Source organism: Schistocerca nitens, chromosome 10 (genome assembly GCF_023898315.1).
Source record: "Schistocerca nitens isolate TAMUIC-IGC-003100 chromosome 10, iqSchNite1.1, whole genome shotgun sequence".
Taxonomy (NCBI): Eukaryota; Metazoa; Arthropoda; class Insecta; order Orthoptera; family Acrididae; genus Schistocerca; species Schistocerca nitens.
Window position 1 is genome coordinate 100,349,435 of NC_064623.1, and position 24,703 is coordinate 100,374,137.

Below are 24,703 nucleotides of genomic sequence, written 5' to 3' on the forward strand. Positions count from 1 at the left end.
TGAGATCATCGTGAGGGTCAGATGTTCTGTTAAAGTGGAATGAATGGATTCAGTACTAATTTTAACCTCATCTGTAAGGTCTCTGATTGTCATTCATCTATCTTGCATCACCAGGCTCCTGGCATGATCAATAACAACCCCATTTGTGGATGTTCAGGGGCCTACCTGGATGTTATTGACTCTTCACTGATGTGTGGCCATCTTTGAAGCAGTTGTACCACTGCTTTATCTGTGTGGTACCTATTGCTTCATCTCCAAACAACTGTCGAATCTTGTGGATTGTTTCAACTGAGAAACACCGAGCTTAAAGCAAATTTTTTTGCAGTAATATTGTTCCACTTTTTCTGTCATTTTGCCCACAACTAATAAACTGACGACTACCAGTTACACGTTTTCGCTCATCAATGGCTAGCCAGCAACTAGTTGTGTCTCCAGCCGTGAAAAAAATCTGGCATGCGCACTACATCTGCCTACAAACATGAGAGTGTGCATGCCTGTATCTCAGTATTGGTTTAGCTTGAAGATCGCATGACTGGTTTCACAGGTAGCCCTCCCTTTGATGGGATAGGTGATGTTTGTGACCAGAATGGATTAGGTGGTAGTGGGAGGATGTATGGGACAGGTCTGCAAGACCCTCCTGGTCTCAACCTTTGTTAGTCACCGTCCTCACCCATTCAGTACCTTCCCTGTTCCCATTCCAGCACTACGCAGCCCTCATTACACCATTGCACCCAGTCCTTTTACTTCTCTCCTTTTCCGCTAACCCCCTCCCCTTCCCACCTCTCCCCTGCCCTCCGTCTAACCTGCAGCACTTCACTGACTGCCACCCCTACCCTACTATCCCTCCCCCTCTCCACCCCAGCATTCTCATTACCCCCACCCAGTCGCTACTCCCGTCACGCACTGGTGCTGCTGCTCACAGTGTGGTTTCTGTTGCCTGAGACTGCAGTCATGTGTGTGAGTTGCATTTGCATGAGTGTGTGTGTCTTTGACGAAGGCCTTGCTGGCCGAAAGCTTTATTCGTGACAGTCATTTTGCTGTGCCTCTGTGCGACTCAGCGTCTCTGCTGATTGTTGAGTAGCAACTTTCCTTTTCATAATATTGTTACATTCCATCCTGGATTTTCCATTTTTTGAAAAAATAAGTTTAGACACTTTTTGAACTGCTCTTGTATTTGGGCTTGAATAGTGGCACATTGACAGCTGTTCTTGCACATGCTATTTATTCTTACTCAGGTATCATGGTAGCCACTATAGAGTGCATGGCTGGGTGTACTTTATAACAATCTTCCCAATTTTCTGTCCTATTGTATTCATGCTTACTTGTAGTCTTGAAAGCATGTTTAATTTTTTACGGAGAGAGGGTGCTGGCCTCCCATCCAACCTGCGGTGTTACTCTCACAGCTTACAGGACTGCTGGCTTTTCTAAAGGGGTGGGCTCCCCTCAGGAGGTGGGTTATAAGTAGGAATAAGAAAATTGGAAAGACGCCCTCGGGCCTCGAAACCTAATACCGTTGGGGTCGAAAAAGCAAGAGTTGGCCAAGGGAGGCTGACACAAGTAAGTGGAGGCAATGTCAGACTCAGCTCGGGTCCCCGCGGTCGCCACCCGCGTACTTCTAGCCGAAGTCCCCTGGGGATTTCGGAAGATCTTCGGTCTGGTTCTGGATGCAGGTACAGGGGAATGGAGGATCAGATACAACCAAGAGCTTGAGGAACTATACCAGCAGCCCAACATAGCAGGAACTGTCAAAGCCAAACGAATGCAGTGGGCCGGCCATGTGGCCCGGATGGAGGATCACAGATGGCCTCGGAAGCTCCTGGATTTCACACCTACAGGAAAGAGACTGCCAGGGAGACTCAAGAAGCCTTGGAGGGATGGACTCCATGAGGATTTAAATCAAGTGTCAATAGATGTGGACGAATGGCGGATAGCAGCAATGGACAGAATACAGTGGAGGAAACTTGTAGATGCGTGCGGTCCACTGGGCCTGATCACGTAGTAGTAGTAGTAGTAGTAGTAGTAGTAGTAGTAGCAGTAGCAGTAGCAGTAGCAGTAGCAGTAGTAATTGTATTTATGCATTGGGCAAGGGTAGATGTACTGTCTGTATGTGGCTGTACATGGCATCATCATGATCATACAATTCCAGTTCTCCAAATACTGTTAATGAGGTGCTTCCACTTTCCTCTGTTCATGTGTATGGGGCAATCAAAAAGTTTCCATTTGAAGGCCATACATTCCAGAATCAATGAACCAACAAGATAACATTGGTGTGAGGAAATCATCCCACTGACACACCAGGTTCAAGATATCCGTTGGTAAAACACTGAGTCCTGCTGCGTAAAGAAGTCCATAACTACCTGCTGTGCATCCTTGTCAAACGGGAATTGTTGGCCCTTTGAGACCTTTTTTAAGGGACTGAAGATGTGATAATAGCACGCAAAGAGATCCGGACTATAGGGTGGAAGTTCAAGTGTGTCTCACTTGATTTGGTGTAGCTTCTGCCCTACAACATTTGCGATTTGGGGATGTATGTTATCAAGAAACAGCAACACTGCTTGTTACAGTTTTCATGGACCACAATAGTGGTTTTCAACTGGCATGCTGCCCTACACACATTATTCATTCTTCGATGGATGTCTCCTGGTGTTAGTCCTTTGGCAGCCAAGAAAAGAACACCAGCACATTGGTCCTGTTAGGATGCATTTGGTAATTATGTAACCATAGTTCACGTTTCCACATCTAGTGCACACACATTGGAAAGACATGAATGCCACACTAATGTCAGTGCTTACATATCCGCATTGGAGTTACACTATGTTGTATATATGCTGCAGCAGTGGCCTCAAATGGAAAGGTCTTCCTAGGGATGGTGGTTATTGCTGAAACAACCAATTTTCAGTTATATAAATTTTTTTATGCCACTTTAACCTGACTGTTAAAATCACTCAAAATAACGGTTTCTGAAATAACCGATGTTTTGTTTTTTTATTTGTATTATTTCCTATAATAAATGTGGAAACTGAAAGGCTCCCTCAGTTTCAATATACGTAGAATCAAAATATAAAATTAAATAGGTAAATAAAAGAAAACTTAATGTACTCACTATTGGCTACTTTTCTCAAAAAATGATAAGTGACTAAGTACTACAAAAAATAATCACCAATATTCTGCTACTGATTCTTATTGTTTGAAACTCTTCTCAAAAATCAAGTTGCAATTGAGGATCGTACCACAATTTGGGCATTATGACCAGTCAGTGCTAAACGGTGAAAACCGAGGTTTCAGAACTCTATGTTAATTTGTCCATTTTCAACAGTAAAGGCATGCTGTTTCAGACTTACCTGGCATAATAACTGCTTCACTGGTTCATAGGTGTTGCCTTGGATAATGTTGTGGCAGCTGCACTATATTTCAATGAGGCAGCTGCCTGTCATCTTCAGGTACTTACTGACATTTGCTACAGTGGCTCACCAATATATAAGCTGGCTCACTAGAAAAGTGCCAAGGGGTGGGGCTATAACATCATTGTAGACAAATCAGAGAGCATGTTGTCATCCAGTGCCCCCCTGCTGGAGTCTTTGCATGTGCGACACAGGAAAAGCGGAGCTGCAGGTCACGGCCCAGTGTGTTGGCATCCAGTTTAAGTGTGTGGACTCCGATTCCCTATCTGTGTTGACTCAGATTCATTGGTCCTGGGCCGATAACACCTTATTAACGCCAGTGCTGATTCCTGTGTTTTGCTGAGTTGAAATCTCATGTCTCTATTACTCAGTTCATTACATATATGTATTTTGACTGTTTATTTAATGATGGAGTCCCAGTGCATGGCAGCGGATGAAAGGATCTTTCTCTCGCTGTGTCCTGTATCAAGACAGTGTTCAACAACAGCAGACTTTTCTAGCTGACCCTATCTGGTGTGACATCTGTGCTCAGTGCACCTATCCTTAAAAGTACAACACATCCAGCCAATGTATAATTTCCCACTCTGGCACAGTATTTTATACATCCCTGGTCTCCTGAGACATAGGTTGTCTGTAGCGGAACTTAGCATTGTTTGCACTTGCGCTGGAGAGCAGAGGACATGTTTTATTTCATGTTTCTTAAACGTCACCATCATAGGGTAGAAAAACCATCTTCATGGAGATCTTTGTCTCTTCTGGCTGTTCTTCATGTTTAGTGCATGCAGGTTGAAATAAGTTAGGAATCTGTTTATCAGATCACCCGTTTTTAGCGAAGACGCCTAAGCTCAGCTGATAAGATCTCTGCATCTGAAATAACTCTTGCCTTATGTACGAGAGTTCGTAATATGCCACTACATTGATGTGGGTGATGGCAGCTCATATCTCGTAAGCATTGGTCAATGTGAGTTTGTTTACAAAACACACTGTGACCAAAGGAAATGTCTTCTTGTTTGTACCGAGCGAGGTGGCGCAGTGGTTAGCACACTGGACTCGCATTCGGGAGGACGACGGTTCAATCCCGTCTCCGGCCATCCTGATTTAGGTTTTCCGTGATTTCCCTAAATCGCTTCAGGCAAATGCCGGGATGGTTCCTTTGAAAGGGCACGGCCGATTTCCTTCCCCATCCTTCCCTCACCCGAGCTTGCGCTCCGTCTCTAATGACCTCGTTGTCGACGGGACGTTAAACACTAATTTCCTCCTCCTCCTCCTCTTCTTGTTTGCAGACTAGGATGTCAGAATGGGAGGTCTCCATTTATCTCCATTTCCATGGCGAAACAAATGCTCGGATGGAGGGTGTTAAGGTATTCCAAAAATGCGGGAAGCATTGCTTCCTCATATGGCCACACTAAAGAGGTATCATCCGCATATCTTCAAAAACATTTAGGTTGCAATGCTGCTGACTGATTTTTCCTTGAAGTCTTCCATAAAAAGGCTAGCTACTATGGGAGACAAAGGGCTAACTACAGAAACACCATCATTTTTTCAAAATTTTGTTCATTAAATAAAAAGTGAGTCCAGGTAAGCATATGTCTGAATAGATCTAAGATGTTCTCCTCCAGCTTAGCTTCTATAAATTGTAATGAATCCACCACAGATACTTGCATGAACAAAGAGACCACATTGAAACTCACTAATACAAAGGACTCAGAAGAGGAGCCAAATGTTTTAATAGGTAATATGTTGGGGCTCCTATATTGCTTACAGTGGTGCGAAGTAGAACCCTTTCCCTATGGATCTTACACAACCCATAAAATGGTGGTGGAACTGGGACTTGTCCACGTAAGCTCCTTTTAAGATTTTCAGGAAACTGGCTGGATTTGAGAAGGGTGGATGTCTTCCGTTTTACTGCAGGACCAGTGTATCGTCATCTCCAGAAGGAACCGACTGATGCAGTTACTATTTAATTGTATTTGCAACTCGTTAAATATCCACAATAATAACAAGTTGCCTTTGTGGTGTTGCTAAATGTTAAAATGGAGATAAAACTGAATTAATTTCCTTTGTGATTTCTTCTTGTGTACTTGCTAAGAGATTCTATGTTTATTAAGGTTCTAGAGTTTCACAGTAACGTGGAATCCAATTAATGTTTTCAGTCTTACAAAGGTGAAATACGAAGAATGTGGTATGCAATCAAAATCACTTACTTCTCCTGAAGACCTGCCCATGTGTTATTTATTAGTTAACTTTTCGGACATTCATTTAAATAATGTCGAAATTTCATTAGAAATTGTGGGAACATAAGAAGGAATAGGAAATGTCTTAAATGATGCTGTGAACTGTGGCTCGAATGATGATTATTGTGCTAGTTAAAGTCCAGAACAAAAATGGCGTATCTTCCAAGCCCGAAGGAAACGTGCACAGTAATAGTTACAGTGAAAACGAAAAGGCAGTAAATTTTTTGGTTGAGCAAAGCAGTGTGCAAAGCTGGTTTCATTACATGAGATGTGAACATGAAATCTGTAAATGGAAGAAAGATTTACACTAAGTATGTGTCAAAATGAAACTCAAGGAAGTCTAAAATAAGAACTATTTGAAAGATTTAGAACTGCTCATGACAGTCAGTGCATCATTACTTAAGAAGATCTATGAGAGTGGATGCTCTGAATTGCCAGTGAGACATTACTGATTTCCAGGCTTCTTCACCCTGATTGAATAGATTCAGGACAATGTACGGAATAGGAAGTCAGAAAATTATGAAGTTTACCTCAATTAAATGCGTAGAGAAGATGTCATTAATAGGTATTACTATAAAAACATTTGTGACTGACGGGAAGATGAAGCTTCTTGTTATCAATAAAATTATGTGTATAAGGACAGTCAGTCTGGACTCACATTCGGGAGGACGATGGTTCAATCCTGCGTCTAGCCATCCCGATGTAGGTTTTCTGTGATTTCCCTAAATCGCTCCAGGCAAATACCGGGATGGTTCCTTTGAAAGGACATGGCCGACTCCCTTCCCCGTCCTTCCCTAAGCCCATGAGTCCGATGACGTCGCTGTCTGGTCTCCTCCCCCCAAACAACCCGAAAGTCAGTCATGTTTCGTGCAAGAAATGCGTGCAAACCGCATATTCTCATTTTCAGCAAAAAGAAGACAGATTTGCATGTGCAGTCATCTATTATACAACAGTGTCAGTGATAAGTATCAGTGGATTACTGTTTCCGCAGCTTTATATCTGTCTTCAGGAACATCAAACCAAATTATGACCCAAAAAAAAAGACTGTTTACTTGCAAAAATATTGTAACTCATGTAGCAAAATCCGGAAAAATGGGAGAGAATAAATTGGAGTTTTTCATCTGAAACATCTTGTTACCATTTGTGGAAAATAATTCGTTACTTTTGTACAAAGCCATTGCCCTCAGGAGGAGGATAAAAAGACTGATTATATAATTCAGATTTCACCTGGAACTGATAGTGTGATCAAACAATACTATTTCTATTAGCTCTTTGTCATTTATGGTTTATCAACAGAACAGTATTCTTAACTTCTTTCTGCACTGTGAGTTTGCATCACCACATTTTGCAAATTTCATCAAGGATGCCTGGTATGTAGCACAACATGCAGAACAATGGCCATGACTGTTTCTTATTCAATTCCAGTTCTGTATGAATTAAAGTAGTAATGAGTGTGAATTGATGAATACATTAATAATTTTTCTTTTATCAGGTGTGCCTGGTATAAGGAAAATATTTGTTTTCAGTGTCCAGTAGACACTTCACATTTTTGTGATGACTACAGAGACTAAAAAAGGAACTGTTTCATTGTTGGTGAAATATACATTATTCAAAACCTATCATAAGAAGTGTGCTACATGAATTGTTATAAAATATTTAACATCAACAAATTAAAAGTCTCGACTGACGGAAATCGTTTGTAATCTAACATCATACACTGCCTTGATTTTCTTCCTTCTGCTAGTCACTTGTGTAACAATCTCATCTGCAACCGTTTAACTGTCGATATGAACTGCAAGTTATTCAAAAAATTGATGATTTCAGGCTTTTTGGTGTGGCTTAAGTGCTTAAAATTTGGAAGTGGGCACTTTGGATTTCACACTATGTGGCGCTACATTCTCTTGTCACGGTTGCGTCTACTTATTCGCTGATTTGCATACTAGACAGGAAGGGTCATACAGACTGCTGTTATAAATTGTTTTTGTGTGGGGAAAAAAGAGTAACTTTAACATTTTTTTTTTAAATTCTTGCAGTTTGCCTTGGCAGTTACAATTTTGTCAGTGCATTTATTTTGCTTCATTTTTTTGTGTGAAAAATTTCAGGGTAGGTTTTGGGATGTTGGATTGGACAATTCCCTTTGATAGTCTTTTTGATGGTGGATCTAAGGAATTTCATTTTGGATGCCTGGAGTTTCGATGGTTCTCTCTTTGTGAGGATGCATGCTTAGATAGATTAGATCAGTATTGATACAAAGTGGATGCTGAAAATAACTATCTTTTTTTTTTTATGGAATCTTGTCACCCCGTACAAGAGGTCTCTCTTGTTAATAGAATTCAGCACCTGTTTGTAGAACGATGCAGCCTTTCTTCCAAACAATCTCTTTTAGATCTCTTGAGCATCTCTGTTACACTTTAATATGGGATATAACAACCTGTTGTGATCTTAGCAACACCTCTCTGAATTTTTTCGATGTCTGTTAGTGTGTGTATGCAGTAATGACTCCTAATACTGGGGTGATACTCTAGAATTAGTCACATAAGTGTCTTGCATGCAAATTCATTTACTGATGCACTGCACTTTCCCAGAACTGTACAAAACAAATCTAAGTCTTTCATTCACTGTCTCACTTTACGTGTCCATCCCACTGCAGATGTTTGCCCTTGCCTTATATTCAGATGCTGTTGGGTTCTTTCCCTCTGTTATAGACATTATCTTGCATTTATCCACATAAGGAGATCTGCCATTCATTAAACCTGTTGGAAATTTTCTCCAGATGTTTATGATTTCCTTAAGATTGCCCAATACCACTTTCCTGCAGACAGCATCATCATCAGCAAATAACCTGATAGTGCTGCTGGTAACACCTGCAAATAGAAGAGCCTAAAATGAAACTGGAGGACTATGTGTGCTTTGCAAAAGTTGATGCTGAAGAATTTATTTTTTCTCTCTCTTCAGTTAAGCTTCCTCAACTACAATGCAAACTAGACATAATGGACAATAATAAAAAGAATGAAACAGATAAATTAATAATGAGAGCTACAGCATTGGACACAACAAATCTGAGACGCCCTGAAGAACAGTGGCACCACATCTACACAGATGGCTCATAGGGGTCAACCGAATGAGGCATTGCAGCTGAAAGAGACTTAAAATTCAGTGAAACAGTCTCGATTGCAACAGATATTTATTTGGCATCTTGTTTCGGCCTATATTTTTGACCATCTTCAGGCTGTGAGCACCTTGATGGTAGCTGATGGTGATGAATGGAGCAATATCCGTACGAGTATGGGGCAGTTGACATCTATTGTAGACCGAAACCAGTTGCCAAATGAACATCTGCTGTGATTGAGACAGTTTTACTGAATTTTATACCGATCATTGTTTACGCTTCATTGATAGAATGCTTTCTAAAGTGTTAAGAGTATGATCTCTTGTTCAGGAGGAAGGAGTTGCTCTGTTCAGCCATCTCAATTTGGGTTTTTCATGGTTTTCCTAAATCACTTAGGCAAATGCTGGGATGATTCCTTAATCGAGGCCATGGCAGACAACCTGTCCTACCATCATTAAGCTTGTTATGTATTCTACATGTATGTATATTTTGAGCTACTGAATTGCACTGTATTACCATGACAAATCCTGTAACATACCGAGCGAGGTGGCGCAGTGGTTAGCACACTGGACTCGCATTCGGGAGGACGACGGTTCAATCCCGTCTCCGGCCATCCTGATTTAGGTTTTCCGTGATTTCCCTTAATCACTTCAGGCAAATGCCGGGATGGTTCCTTTGAAAGGGCACGGCCGATTTCCTTCCCCATCCTTCCCTCACCCGAGCTTGCGCTCCGTCTCTAATGACCTCGTTGTCGACGGGACGTTAAACACTAATCTCCTCCTCCTCCTCCTGTAACATTGTGAGATGATTCTTGGATGAATAAAGATAAATAAAAATAAATAAATAATGGAGAAGAAGGAAACATTGAAATTGGAATGTACAGGAAAATTTGCTCTTTGTATCAGACCTTAGGACCACACTGGTTAAGTTTTGAAGGTGAACTTGAAATCATCAGAATTTGCAGGAAGCCAGCGAAACATGATTTTACGTATGTTCAACAAAGCAGTCATTTTTTGTGATTCCTGAAGAACGATACATTTGCAGTTCCGTGGGTATTGTTTCACTGTAGCTTAGACGGTAATGAAACAGTGGATTTTCTTGCAACAAAGAACACAAAAATTAAACAAATTGAAAAAAAAAACAACTAACATTTAAAGTGTGCTATTAGCATCACGTATAAAGAAGAATTAAAAGGTCCATTAAAATTTCATGTGAGGGAGAGATCTGTAAAACCCTCATTTGCAATGACTGTGTAGTACCCTATGGCATTAGCCATATTCAGCTTCACTGCTGGACGTAACTGGTTGTCCACTTGTATAAGATTGCCGTCATGTTGGCTCCAGAATGTGTTCTGTGTCACAAGATTGACTCCACTATGAAGAAAGAACATTTAAGGGTGTACAAAATTAAAAGATTGTAATCCATACATAACAACATTGTATGGGAAGCAAGAAGGCAAATGACAATAAGTGCCAGAACATTAAAATGATGATGATGATGATGATGATACTGTATGGCTGCTCATGGCATACAGAAATAGAAGTTATCCAGTGACTAGCAGCTGAGCATAATTATAAGGAAATGAAATGTATTCACTTATTTGACAGAACATTATGAACACACACCAAGCAGCATGTTTGCCTGTCTTTGAGAAGCAAAATTTTAGTTGTTGCAGCCTGGATTATGCTACACTTAATGCACAGCTGCAGATGCCAGATAGCTTGTGAAAGTCCGAAAGTGTGGGAGAGGATGTTTGTGAACTCTGACCCATGCTGTAGGCTAACTAATAATCTGTGCCCAATGCTTGTAAGAATTCTGGACTTTTAAGTGTATTTCTCTCTTCTGACAACTTTATGAAATAAATTCAGAATATTCTTTGTAAATCTTCTGTGTCTGTGTATCACATTGCAATTTATGACCGCTACTTACCCCTATCTGTCACCTAATTCAATTTAATCTTGTGGTAACCCAGAAATTAAACTATTTCTTAAGCAAAACAGACAGGACAAAATGCAGAGCAGACATATGAGAACCAAACAAACTGTAGTAAATAATAGAAGACTTCTTACCCTAAGCCTGAATCCTGCAGTTTGTAGCATAATGGCTACAAAGGGGCCTTTTATGTCACCTACAATACCAGGTTTGGTATGTAAAGGGCCATCTATACCTCTAGGGTGCTTACTAAATATATTCTGCCAGGCCGAAATCCCTTATATTTCCATATGGAATATGTTGTAGAACAAATATCTAATCATTTGTTAGGTCATTGCCCATTGGACACAATGTGACACAAAATACGCATACATACTAAACTACTTATTCTGTGAAACAACAATGTATGGCAAAGCAGTCTTTCCACACAATTCAGTTACTTGACATGAATGCAGCAACTGTACTGGGAGGGGGAGGGGGGGGGGGGAAGAAGGAGGAGGAGGAGGAGAAACATTTACTTTTTGAAACACATCAGCACATTCATACTGCTTTTTTACACAGTTAAGTTTGTAATTATTTCTTCTCAGTTAATCTGCACAGAGAAGACAGCTTTTAAACTTACTGGGAGTCAAATAACGAAGCTGGACAGAATGAAATGAGAATAATCCATTTTCTGCTCCAATTCTGCTACAGTTGACATAAGAGTTTGTGGATTTAGTCTTGCCAGAAGCAGCAACTAACAAAACTGAATTTAATGTAGTAGAGTGGTTTCAGCAAGTGCTCATGTTTTCCAGTACCATGGATAAGTTTGATGTTGACAGGGACGTCTTGTATGGTCAACTGCACCCTTCACCATGCTTCGACACTCAGCTAAGAAGTGCAAGCACAAGCCCCACCAGAGAACACTTGGCATCATGTTCCATGGATAGTGGTTGGGCTCCTTCTCTCCCTGCCACCGCTGTGATCATACATCTGCACAGTGCTGTCCCCTTTCTTGTACCATCTTCCATCACTAAAATTCTTTCCTTCCCTCCACTGCCACCACGTAACACAAGCTGGTTTAGGAACAAGTCAAAAGATCGGAAAGAGACTTTGATGTTTCAAGCAGGCTAGCTGACTATATTTACAAGAACAATCTCAGTTGTGGAGCCACTGATGACCTTGCAGAATACAGTCGGCACATAACCAGTGACAAGCAATGGTCATTTTTGTCAATCAGTCGTTCCTTGATAATTGACGGCACTCCAATCTCAGGAATATGCTAACTCATCAATGAACCCTCCCACTGGAGAGAAAAGAGGCTGCATTAGTCAACCAGTGGAAAAATGGTCCTGTTAGAGCATAACAGCATCTCTCTTCCACTGTCACTGTCTCCCTACCACTCTCTTTCAGCGCAAAAAAAGCATGAATATCACACGCCAAAATTTTTGGTGAGGAAGGTGGAACAAGGATTGACACAGCTGGTTCCCTACTTTTCTGTCAAAGTCTTTTAAAGAGGAACATATTAACCTGTTATGCTCTAACAGGACCATTTTTCCACTGGTTGACTAATGCAGCCTCTTTTCTCTCCAGTGGGAGGGTTCATTGATGAGTTAGCACATTCCTGAGATTGGAGTGCTGTCAATTATCAAGGAACGACTTCCTCAGGAAGTGCCCGTGAATGAATGGTGCTTTTATAAGCCACATAAGGTTCATGCTAGATCACACCTAATGCAATTACACTGTCATACACAGACAGTCATACAGCGACTATGTTCTCACTGGCTGTAGCCCTATTCCTACTCAGATTGTGAGGTCTGACAACTTGCCACACAACTCTCTTCCTATTACCAGTGTCGGTCAATGCTGCCATCAGTGAACCTTGGTCTGATACCGTATCGGGTAAAACGTATATAGTGTTGCTTTCACAATAAAATTTATAAAATCACCTGATGATCTGAAGACATATGAGTACAACAAAATCAAATAGATTACTTTTGTTTATTAATAGTCTTCCGTGTATATGGGTCCACACCCACTTCAAATTTCTTCAGGGAATTCCTAGCCTTGTATAGGTTGTTTTTATTTGTGAAATAAATGCTTAATTTCATGCTTTTGCAATATTAGCTAATTTTACCCCCTAGGGCATATTCAAGTTACCTCCGTCACAGTGGAAAACTATGGTGCGGCCAGGATAAAAGAGGCCTTGTGTTACACTGAACTTGATATCTGAAGCCATCTGAGTGTTATTTCTTAACATTAGGGCAGTGCTCAAACGGGGTCACTTGATGTTGAAGGGCAATTTAGTGATCAGTACTGCACTGTCAGTAGTCAGTTTGAAGCTTGTAGTGAATACAGTTCTACAGAATGTCTTCTTCAATTGAACAAAGAGTGTTTATTGTTGAAACTTTGTTTGGGTGTAAATAGCTTAAAACGTTGAATGAAAGGTTTATTGCTGCTCCTGCAAAAAGTGTTGTGCAGAAACTGATCACTAAATTTAGAGCAACAGGTTCAGTTGCTGACAGCAAAGGTAACCGTGCGAAGAAAATTTGTTCACCAGAAAATATTGAACGTGTTCTATGGTAAGAAGTCTACAGATATGAATTAGACGTCTGTCTTCCCAACTAAACATCAAACAAATGTCATGCCAGAACATGTTGAAGCTGTTGCATACGCAAGCATACAAAGTAAGAGTGATGTAAACATTAAAACCTACAGATTATGCATGTCACTGATAATTATCTGGATCCAAATCTTTACTTCAACTCAGATGAAGAATCGTTTCACCTTAGTGGTTACGTGATCTCTCAAAACACAAGCTATTGGTCAACAGACAGTCCTAGGGAATGCTTTGGCGTGCCTCTGTGTGGTTTGAAAGTAGGTTGGTTGGTTGGTTTGGGGAAGGAGACCAGACAGCGTGGTCATTGGTCTCATCGGATTAGGGAAGGATGGGGAAGGAAGTCGGCCGTGCCCTTTCAGAGGAACCATCCCGGCATTTACCTGGAGTGATTTAGGGAAATCACGGAAAACCTAAATCTGGATGGCCGGACGCGGGATTGAACCGTCGTCCTCCCGAATGCGAGTCCAGTGTCTAACCACTGCGCCACCTCGCTCGGTTTTGAAAGTAGGCATTTGGTGTGCAGTTTCAGACTAACGGATTGTAGGCACCATTTGCTTTAACATCATTGTGTACTCTCAGATGAAATAGTTGCAACCATTCATAATGCGGCTAATGGATGAAGAATGAGAGAATGTGTTTTTCCAGCAAGACGATGCTATGGTGCATACTTCACAGTTTTCACTATCATATGTCCATGATACTTTCAGAGAAGAACACACAGTTTCTGAAGGCTTATGGCCTGCCAGATCACCAGATCTGCCTACCTGTGATTTTTATTTGTGGGGTAATTTAAAGAGTAAAGTTTACAGTAATAACAATTGAAGAGTTGAAAACATATTCACAATGAGACTGCGGAAATCACACCATATAAATTGGCATAAGTTTCCAGAAACATGTTGATGTATGCCGAATTGTGTATCAAGGTTTATAATGAAAATTTTCAGCACCTCCTGTGAACTATTGACCCACTGAATGTTGAATACATTATTTTTCACAATAATAATTTACTACTCTGTATTCTGTATTTACAATAAATGAGTGAATTGTCTGTATGTTGTTTATAAGACATGATGCCTGTTTTATTTTGGCAATCCTGTGTAATCACTTGTCATATTTTCCACACTTTAGTGTGAGGGAGCTCTATCTGATGTTATCACTGATAAAGGTGACTTACGAACGTGGTGGTAATGGGCGCAACACAGATGTATTGTCCATATGTAAAATGGAAAAAAATGCAACCTTTATGCAGATCATTGTCACTGCGCCAAAGACAAAATGGTGGTGGCCATTCCTATAGAAAATGCTATGCAGCTGAAATATGTAATATGGCAAACAACATGCATGTTTCTGCACATTTCTCTGCCTTTTAAGTTGTTGTGTGGTGGGGACTCGAGGAAGTGATGGTGGGTGGGTGCATGGGACAGGTTTTACTGCAGGAGTTTGCGATAATGGTTTGGGAATATCATATGGCTTAACTAGAATGTCACAGAGGTTAGATTGGTGACAGTGAATGGTATGGGAAATATATCGGAGAGAGAATATCATTTCATGGTCCAACTTGAGAGAGGGGTATAGGTTTGTTGGAATAAGGTATTGAGGCATTTGAAGCCTGGACGATACTGGGTGACAAGCAGAGTGTGCTGTTAAGGGCATTAGTCAGCTCTCGAACATCTTGTCTTAGAGAACTGTTCTTGAGGCACCATTTGTTCCATCGAGACTGAGCTGCAAAATGTTTTTATGAACCTAGATTCCTCCCAAGGACTCACACCTGCTTTTGTGGAACATCTTTATTCCTCATGGCTCATACAACCTCGCCTTCTACCTACTTCTGAAAATCCATAAAAAGGACCTATCACAGCCATCCCATCACATCTATCTTCTGGCTTTCAAGGCACCCTCCCCCCCACCCCCCCTTCCTCTGGCACTACCTCCCGAACACATTTCAGCTCTGTTAGACCAGACCTCGAACCCATTAGACGGAGCCTCCCATTCTCCACAAGACACCCGTTGCTTCCTGGAATGCCTCAAATCTATCCCTACCTGGGTCCTTCCTTGTCACTATTGACGTAACCTCACTCTACACTATTATGTGACAGACACAAAGCCTTTCAGCTCAAGAACACTACTTCTTCCAATGGTGACCTGGAAGACTCCATAAAGCCTCATTGATTGTCTTCTTAGCAAACTTCACTCTTACCTATGACTACTTCACTTCTGAGGACCAGACATTCAGACAAATTAGGTGGACTACAGTGGTCCCGTTGTATGATAAGCTTTCCATGGATTTCATGGAAGAGACATTGCTCAGGACCTAGAAGTTGGGCCTCCTGTCTTGCTGCATTTTTATTGATGATGTGTTTGCAGTGTAGACTCACAGTGAACAACTACACTCCTGGAAATTGAAATAAGAACAACGTGAATTCATTGTCCCAGGAAGGGGAAACTTTATTGACACATTCCTGGGGTCAGATACATCACATGTTCACACTGACAGAACCACAGGCACATAGACACAGGCAACAGAGCATGCACAATGTCGGCACTAGTACAGTGTATATCCACCTTTCGCAGCAATGCAGGCTGCTATTCTCCCATGGAGACGATCGTAGAGATGCTGGATGTAGTCCTGTGGAACGGCTTGCCATGCCATTTCCACCTGGCGCCTCAGTTGGACCAGCGTTCGTGCTGGACGTGCAGACCGCGTGAGACGACGCTTCATCCAGTCCCAAACATGCTCAATGGGGGACAGATCCGGAGATCTTGCTGGCCAGGGTAGTTGACTGACACCTTCTAGAGCACGTTGGGTGGCACGGGATACATGCGGACGTGCATTGTCCTGTTGGAACAGCAAGTTCCCTTGCCGGTCTAGGAATGGTAGAACGATGGGTTCGATGACGGTTTGGATGTACCGTGCACTATTCAGTGTCCCCTCGACGATCACCAGTGGTGTACGGCCAGTGTAGGAGATCGCTCCCCACACCATGATGCCGGGTGTTGGCCCTGTGTGCCTCGGTCGTATGCAGTCCTGATTGTGGCGCTCACCTGCACGGCGCCAAACACGCACACGACCATCATTGGCACCAAGGCAGAAGCGACTCTCATCGCTGAAGACGACACGTCTCCATTCGTCCCTCCATTCACGCCTGTCGCGACACCACTGGAGGCGGGCTGCACGATGTTGGGGCGTGAGCGGAAGACGGCCTAACGGTGTGCGGGACCGTAGCCCAGCTTCATGGAGACGGTTGCGAATGGTCCTCGCCGATACCCCAGGAGCAACAGTGTCCCTAATTTGCTGGGAAGTGGCGGTGCGGTCCCCTACGGCACTGCGTAGGATCCTACGGTCTTGGCGTGCATCCGTGCGTCGTTGCGGTCCGGTCCCAGGTCGACGGGCACGTGCACCTTCCGCCGACCACTGGCGACAACATCGATGTACTGTGGAGACCTCACGCCCCACGTGTTGAGCAATTCGGCGGTACGTCCACCCGGCCTCCCGCATGCCCACTATACGCCCTCGCTCAAAGTCCGTCAACTGCACATACGGTTCACGTCCACGCTGTCGCGGCATGCTACCAGTGTTAAAGACTGCGATGGAGCTCCGTATGCCACGGCAAACTGGCTGACACTGACGGCGGCGGTGCACAAATGCTGCGCAGCTAGCGCCATTCGACGGCCAACACCGCGGTTCCTGGTGTGTCCGCTGTGCCGTGCGTGTGATCATTGCTTGTACAGCCCTCTCGCAGTGTCCGGAGCAAGTATGGTGGGTCTGACACACCGGTGTCAATGTGTTCTTTTTTCCATTTCCAGGAGTGTACTCTTCCACTTCCTACAACAGCTTAACTATTTTACCCAACTTAAACTCACTTGATCCTTTTTCAAATCCAAAGCCATTACTTGACACTGATTTCCATCCAATTGAAGCTCACGTCCAACAGCAGTCCATATGAAGCCGAACAGTAAGCAACAATACCTCCACTTTGACAACTGCCACCACCTCCACATCAAATGCTGCATTCCCTACAGCGTGGCAAACATATCTGTTTCACCAGTGAATTCCGAAAGACCTACACTGACCATATCGTCTGGTCTTCTCCCTCCCCCAGCTCCCCCACAGATCTTCTCTACAAACAGTCTCCCAGACAGTATCCTCCTCTCACTCTCCAACTGATACGACTCCTACTTCCACAAAACCCAAAAGCTCTGCTTGTCGTATAGTGCCAACAAGGCTTTTAATGAATGTTTCAATAAATTTCTCTGACCAAGGTTGTGACATTCTCAGATTGGATCCTTAAATCTTCTCTCTCTGATATCCTCCCCACACCACCTATTGTTGCCTTCTGTCACCCTATTGGCCTCCATAACATTCGTCTTGAAATTTATAACATTCACAGACTGTTATCCCTGTCCTAAGGTTCTTACCTTTGCAACTGCCCACAGTAAAACTGATCCCTTTCACCCATGTGTAACTTTTGCTCCACCTCCTCTGCTGGTAAACCATACAACCTAACAAGCAGAGAAACATGTGAAACCACAAACATCATTTATTAACTTACACCTGTTCACAGTACAGCGATTTGTATAGAAATAACCACCATCAAACTGGCTGAGTCCTTGAATGGACACAGAGGAACAGTCTGCTTTGGAGTGGATGTCTTGAAGACATCCATTACTCAGTACACAGTAGCTGAGCATGCTTTGCAGCATAACTCGAGGGACCTGAGTTCCTGCTACTACTATACCACACAAGCCATTTGAATCCTCCCCACACTATACAAGTTTCTTTGAACTCTGGATATGGTAACTTACCCTCCAACATATCCTCACATCCAGACGCTCTCCTAAACTTAACTTTCATTAATTTACAATCCCTCACTCCTTTATTATTATTTTTTTATTAAATATTTTGTTTTTACACTAAATTACTTCCTTTATTCCCTTTTTATAATCTCCCTGACCCTCTGTCTTCTTTTCAGTTTTTAATTCCACTATTCATTAGATTTTTAATTCTTTGGATGTAAACTGACACAGTGCTTTTCAGTGTACTGGCTCTCTCTGACCTCTCGCCCTTCATCTTTGACTCCCCTTACCCTCAGAACAGATGGGTCCCCCTATCTTTAGGTCTGAGGGACCTGCCCACCCTTTCTGACCTTCTCCAACCTATCTTTCCACCCTGAGGGAGAAGCCAACAGTTCCTAAAGCTGGTGTTAGAGTTTTAAGTTTTAAATTGAATTTACACATTGCCCCTTTCTTTTCTCTATTTTTTTTTAAATTCTACAGAAGGTATTGTACTGTATGTGATGAGGTCTTGTCATAATTTAATGATAACAATTAATTTACCTTGAACCAAATGTTGATGTTTTCAAATCTTTCATTACTTTCCTTATCAGAAAGTGAAGATGCTGCCTTTGCACGTCCTCTCTCGAGCATGGTTTCATCATTTGCAAGTGCACATGTGATATGCTCATATGTATGACATTAACTGAGTGAACACGATTCTGTAATAAAAAGCCAAACATGAGAGAAGTATGTTGGCATCTCATACACCCACCCAATCCATTTAATAGTGCATACTGCTACTAAAAACAATTTTTATGTACACTTCAGTCATTTAATTTTAGTAAATGAGCAATTTTTCCCCAATTTTAAATGGCTTATGGGAAATAATAATTTGTCTTCATCAGCTCTTTCCACTGTAGTGGATAGATATCTTATGTTTCCAAATAACCGATACACCTTTCCATGGTAGCTGTGTTACATGGTTTAAATGAAGTATGCTGATGTAAAGTATACACCAACTACCAACATTTCAGATATAATATGAAGTTAATCTGCACAAACAACAGCTGGTGAAATATGTTATCCGATATAAGATATGGAATGACTTAAGTAACTCCTGAACAATTCCCTGTGTCCAAAATTTCTAGATAATCTTTAATCCTAGCTTATCATGTCATAATTTCAAGCCATGAGAAAATGCAGTTTATCTTTGCTGTGTTTTACAGACGATGATATGATTAAGATAAGGCTCATAAATTTATCACCGTTTGGCCTCCAAGCAATCTTTTCTTAATGAGTATAGATTTTTTTCTGGCACAGTGCATGTTGGCAGTTCTCTGAAGTAGAGATCTTGTTATGCTGACAGAATTTCCATTAGGCTGAATGAGTGGCAGCTTGCTTTAAATGTAATACTCAAATATAATATTATTAGTACACTATTTAAAACACTCATGACAGTTAAATATAAACATGTAATGTTATGAAAGGATATGGAATGGAACAAGTACTAAGATCAGTTGCAGGGAAGTTGAATGGTTGAATATAGTTTACTGAGGGACTTTTGTGAAAGTGCAGCATACAGACAAAAGAGCCCACTTAGAGAACACTTGCGTGATCCATTCTGTAGTACTGCTTGAACGTGTAGCAGTCTCAGCATGTCAGGTGAGAGAAAGACATAAAGGAAATTGAGTGGTGAGCTACTAGGTTTGGTATGTAGATTCATGGATTGAAAATTCCTTTTGGCTACATGGAAAGTACATAGTAAATCTGCATGAACAGTAGTATACTGTATTGTGAACACACATCTGATATTACTTGTGTGGGTAGCAGTTTTATTTAAAAAAAATACCAACATAAGTAAATTAAATTACCAGTAGAAGAAAAACAGTAGATATTTAATGTAACTTATGAATCGGTAACTTTTTCCAAATTAGTGACTTTCCATCCAGTTTAGTACATTCCTGTAGTTGGCAAAAGCACAAGCTTTATGAAGCAATATAATGATAGTTTATTAATAATAATGTGTTCATATTAAGCATTAGGGCAACGGCCTTGCCGCAGTAGATACACCTGTTCCCGTGAGATCACTGAAGTTAAGTGCTGTTGGGCATTGTCGGCACTTGAATGAGTGACTATCCAGGCCGCCATGTGCTGTTGCCATTTTTCGGGGTGCACTCGGCCTCGTGATGCCAATTGAGGAGCTACTTGACCGAGGATGACACGGTGGTCGGATGGTCCCGGTAGGCCACTCGTGGCCTGAAGACAGAGTGTACATATTAAGCATTATGTTTTGCTTGACTCATTTCATATCCTTGAAGGTTTTCCTTTTTGATGGAATCTACAAAACCTTATGTATCAATATATGGATGGAGGAAGAGTGCTTAAGAAAAGCAACTGCTTTGTGATTAATAAAATAATTCACAGTGTAAATTAGCAATAAATGTCTATTATTGTTATAGATCTGGAGTAACATGAGCCATCAAAATAACTAATTGCTATGGTTTTCTTCAGGGTATACTGTTTGACTGGTCAGACAAATTACGTCTGGACCTAATTTTGACAACTGGTGGGACAGGCTTTGCACCTCGTGATGTCACACCGGAAGCTACAAAGCGTGTCGTGTCAAAGGAGGCGCCAGGTTTGTCTACTCTCATTCTCCAGAAGGGGCTGGAAAAAACTCCATTTGCGGTTCTGTCAAGGTCAGTCTCATTTTAATCTTGGTTTATATTCATTTATGTTATTTTTTGCAAGTGTAATAGTGGAGTATTAGCCTTTTAGTCTCTGCATATAGATAGATATCTTTCAGGTAAATAATTGATATGAATTGCAGATCCCTGAGAAGTTTTTGTAGAATTTGAGGTATAGCGAGCAAGTGTAATCTCTGGCACCGTAACTTATTCTTTTGTGCAAGTGTTGCACACAACTATTGAAACATTTTATAAAATAATAAATTAATTAACAAAATAGTGATAGTAAAAAGCTATGGAACATAACTACTCTTGTTGGTTTTAGCACTCTATAGATAGTTAAATAGCTAAAGCGATCTTTCTCCCAATTATTCTTTATACCAAAAATGGCTTTATGAAATAGATTGTGGCATTGCAAGAGAGGGAGAGGGCCAGTTCTGCTGTGTACTAAAATTTGGCAGTGATAAAATCTGCCGAACTGTACTCTTATCCTGGCAGTTAAAGCCCTGCACCCATTCACACATACATCCAGCGAACGTAAGTGGCACAAAGAAAACATTATTACAGAATAAAAACAGTCTTGGTTGTGAAATTATGTAACGTCAATGATATGTTTCACCCTTTTGGGCCATCATCGGATTGTGTAAAAGTAGCTGGACATGTTACCCACCCATCATAAAGCCATATAAAATGGAAAATGGACACAACTGTAACTGGATTGTAATACATCCATCAGAAAAACATACCCCGTTACTGTTGCATCCATCTTCCGGTTTATATCACTTTATGATGGATGGGTTACGTATGCGGCTACTTTTACACAATCTGATGATGGCCCAAAAGGGTAAAACGCATCAGTGATGTTAAATAATTTTGTAACCAAGTCTGTTTTTATGCTGAAAGGATTTTTTTTTTTTTTTTTGATGGCTTAAGGTTTGTTTGATAACCTCAGAAGTAAGTAAATTAAAGCTGATGTAATGCAAAGTGATGACCCCTCACCATTGCTCTTCAGCAGTGTTTTGGAAAAAGTAAGAAAGGAGTGAAATTTAAGGCTCCAAGAAAAAGGAATCCAAGAAATCAGATTGGGATATATAGAAACTTGAATGTCAAACCTAACTGTCTAGCCTTTGCAAATGATTTAGCAATATTTTGCAAAAAAGTCAGTATGGTAACTGAGCAAATCAGTCTGTTCAAAGTGATGGTGGAAAATACTGGATTACAAATTTCTTTTGAGAAGACAGAATTCATTATGAACGTTAAAACCAATCCAAAATTTCTATATAGTAGACACAGTGAATAACTTTTAAGTGTTAAGGGAAGTAATACATCCAAATGGTCTATATAAAGAAGCAAACAAAAATAAAGCCCAGAAAATGGAAATGGATTAGCAGTTAATGGAAGACATTACAATAAAAAATCACTCCCAGAAAAAATAAAAATCCAATGCTGCAACACTGATCAAACTGGGGTGCATGTATGCAGCGGAATGTATAGTCCCCAACAAAAAGGAAGAAATAGAGAAGTTGGAGAAAACAGAAAGGCAGGTACTATGGAAAATACTTGGTCCAGGAAAAGTTGGGAGCACATGGTTGAGAAGAAGTAATGAAGAAATTTGCACCCAAACTGAAAACCTACCTGATGTTGTCAGGTAATGGAGAATTTCATTTTATGGTCACTTGGTGAGAATGAACCCTGAACAAAGCAGTAATAAAAAAAAGTTGACTGTTTTGACAAAAATTCCAAAACACAAATTAGTTGGTTCAGGGAAGTGAAAGTGGCTTAGCAGATAAAATTGCAAAAGCAGAGGTTCTAGACAGGCCAATTTTTCAAAACAAGATTAGAAAATTTGGGGATTTTCACAAAAAGGTCAGAAAGCACAGGACGGTATGGACAGATGAAAGAAGAAAAGAACACAGTGAAAGAATTAAGCAATGCAAAAGAGACCAAAAATCAGGACGGAAGACAACCATGAGGAAGTTACTTTGTGTGCTCAATAGATGGCCAAAACCAGAGGAGTAGTTGTAATAGTAATAGTAGTAATCATGATCTACCATATCACCTGTGTAGGAGATGAGTATTTTAAAAAAAAAAAAAAATTAAAAATGCTTTTGCGAAAATCTTCAGGAGATTTCTGTGTATGGCTGTCAGAATTTAAACTATGTTTAGCATTGTTAGTGAATTGCTTAAAAGTAAGTATTTCTATTAATTAGTCAACGATTCATGCAAATATGTTAGATACAAAGACCAGTGATAAGAGCTAAGGCTGATTTGTAAGTGGTATAAATGTTTGAACAAATTGCCGATCCATCGAAATAAGAACAATTGAGCAGCTGTTCTTGATCTTGGTATTTGGCTCAACCATTGTACTGACTTTAGTTGCTTGGGCTGTGGGCAGTTCACTTGTGACAGATAAAAGATAACATTAGGCTACCTTATCAATGTGTATTCAGACACAGTGCAAGCTTTCTGGACAGTTGTAATGTCCACAGAATTACATTCAAGTTCTTTGAATTTCTTGAGCACATTTACCAAAATAATTGAACTGTAGTAGGAGGAGGTACTGTGTTTAATTATTTTCTTACCCACGTGTTGTAGGACAATATGCTAAAATATGCTTTTCCTATTTCTGGTAGACTAGCATAACACAGTATCTACATTCGATCTGTTTTCATTATTTGGTGAATATGTGGTGATAGTTCTTTCTCTTTGTTTGTGAGTATGATGATAATGTTTCAATTGATATTTAGTTCTTATAATGCATGAGAGCATACAGAACATTGAGAAAGTTCTGAATTTGACACATTTATAACTCACTGTATGGGTTTTCTTTTCTGAGGAAGGCTGTGGCTGAAAGCTAATGCATAAATGTCTTTTAGTTGTGCCTGTCTGCAACTTTATGATAAGTAGCAATCTTCCTTTCCTTACATTGTTAGTAATGAAAATGATGATAAATAGTACAGATCAAAAGAGACTGTTGAAAAGGATGGTGAAGATTAGGTGGATAGAGGGGATAAATAACTGAGAGGCACTGAACTGAGTTGGGGAGAGAAGAAGTGGTTTGCGGTACAACTTGACAGAAACAAAGAAAAAAAAAAAGTTCACAGGACACTTCTTGGGGCATAAAGAAATAGTTAATTTGTCAGTCGAGTGGAATGTGTGTAAAGTGGATGTAGGTTACAGTATTTATGCAGAGATGAACAGATTTTCACAGGACAGATTAGCATAAACAGTTGTATCAGACAACTTTTCAGACTGAAGACTACACCCTCAAGAACAAAAATGTAATTGTGAAGGATGGAACATACAGCCAAAGGTGAAAGTGTGGTATTTTGGATCAAGGAAGTTCTCTGCTGTATTCCAGGGATGTACAGGTCACATGCAGCCCGCCACTGATCTGGTGGCGGCCTGCCCCTCATTGTTCATTCTTGTAAATTTATTTTTAAACTCATCTTTTGTTCCTTCCTAAAAGGAGAGAGTGGGCCGTTGTAGAACTTAGTTCTTTTGTACCCAGTCTAGTTAGCATTGGCGCAGGGGGAACCAATTTGGAACTGTAAGTTGCCTCACACCACATCATTTTTATTTTTGAATTTGCAGCCTACGGTACTTGCAAGCATGTACACACTTTGCTAAAATTGAAATACAGGGTGGAGCAGAGGAAACTTATGTACGAGGGCCATTCAGAAAGTGACCTCCGGTTGATTTAAAAAAATACACAAAGTTAAATAAAAATATTTTAATATATACATCTTACAACTACATCTTTGCACTATTTTTCTACATAGTCTCCATAGCGATTGAGGCACTTATCATATCTCTTCACAAGCTTTGAAATTCCTTCTGCATAAAAATCACCCGCTTGTGCCTGGAGCCAGCATGTGACCGCATCTTTGAGCTCTTCATCGTCATCAAACCGCTGTGACCCGAGCCATTTCTTCAAATGCATGAAGAGGTGATAATCACTTGGCGCC

General features: G+C 40.9%; 1 protein-coding gene across 1 annotated transcript in view; it reads left to right on the forward strand.

Annotated features, from left to right (window-relative positions):
* Positions 1-24,703, forward strand: part of LOC126209770 (gephyrin) — a 133,964-nt gene that overhangs the window by 55,650 nt on the left and 53,611 nt on the right. The window contains exon 3 of the mRNA XM_049938896.1: positions 20,560-20,747. Coding sequence (XP_049794853.1) covers positions 20,560-20,747 — 188 coding nt within the window. The remainder of the gene's footprint in view (positions 1-20,559; positions 20,748-24,703) is intronic.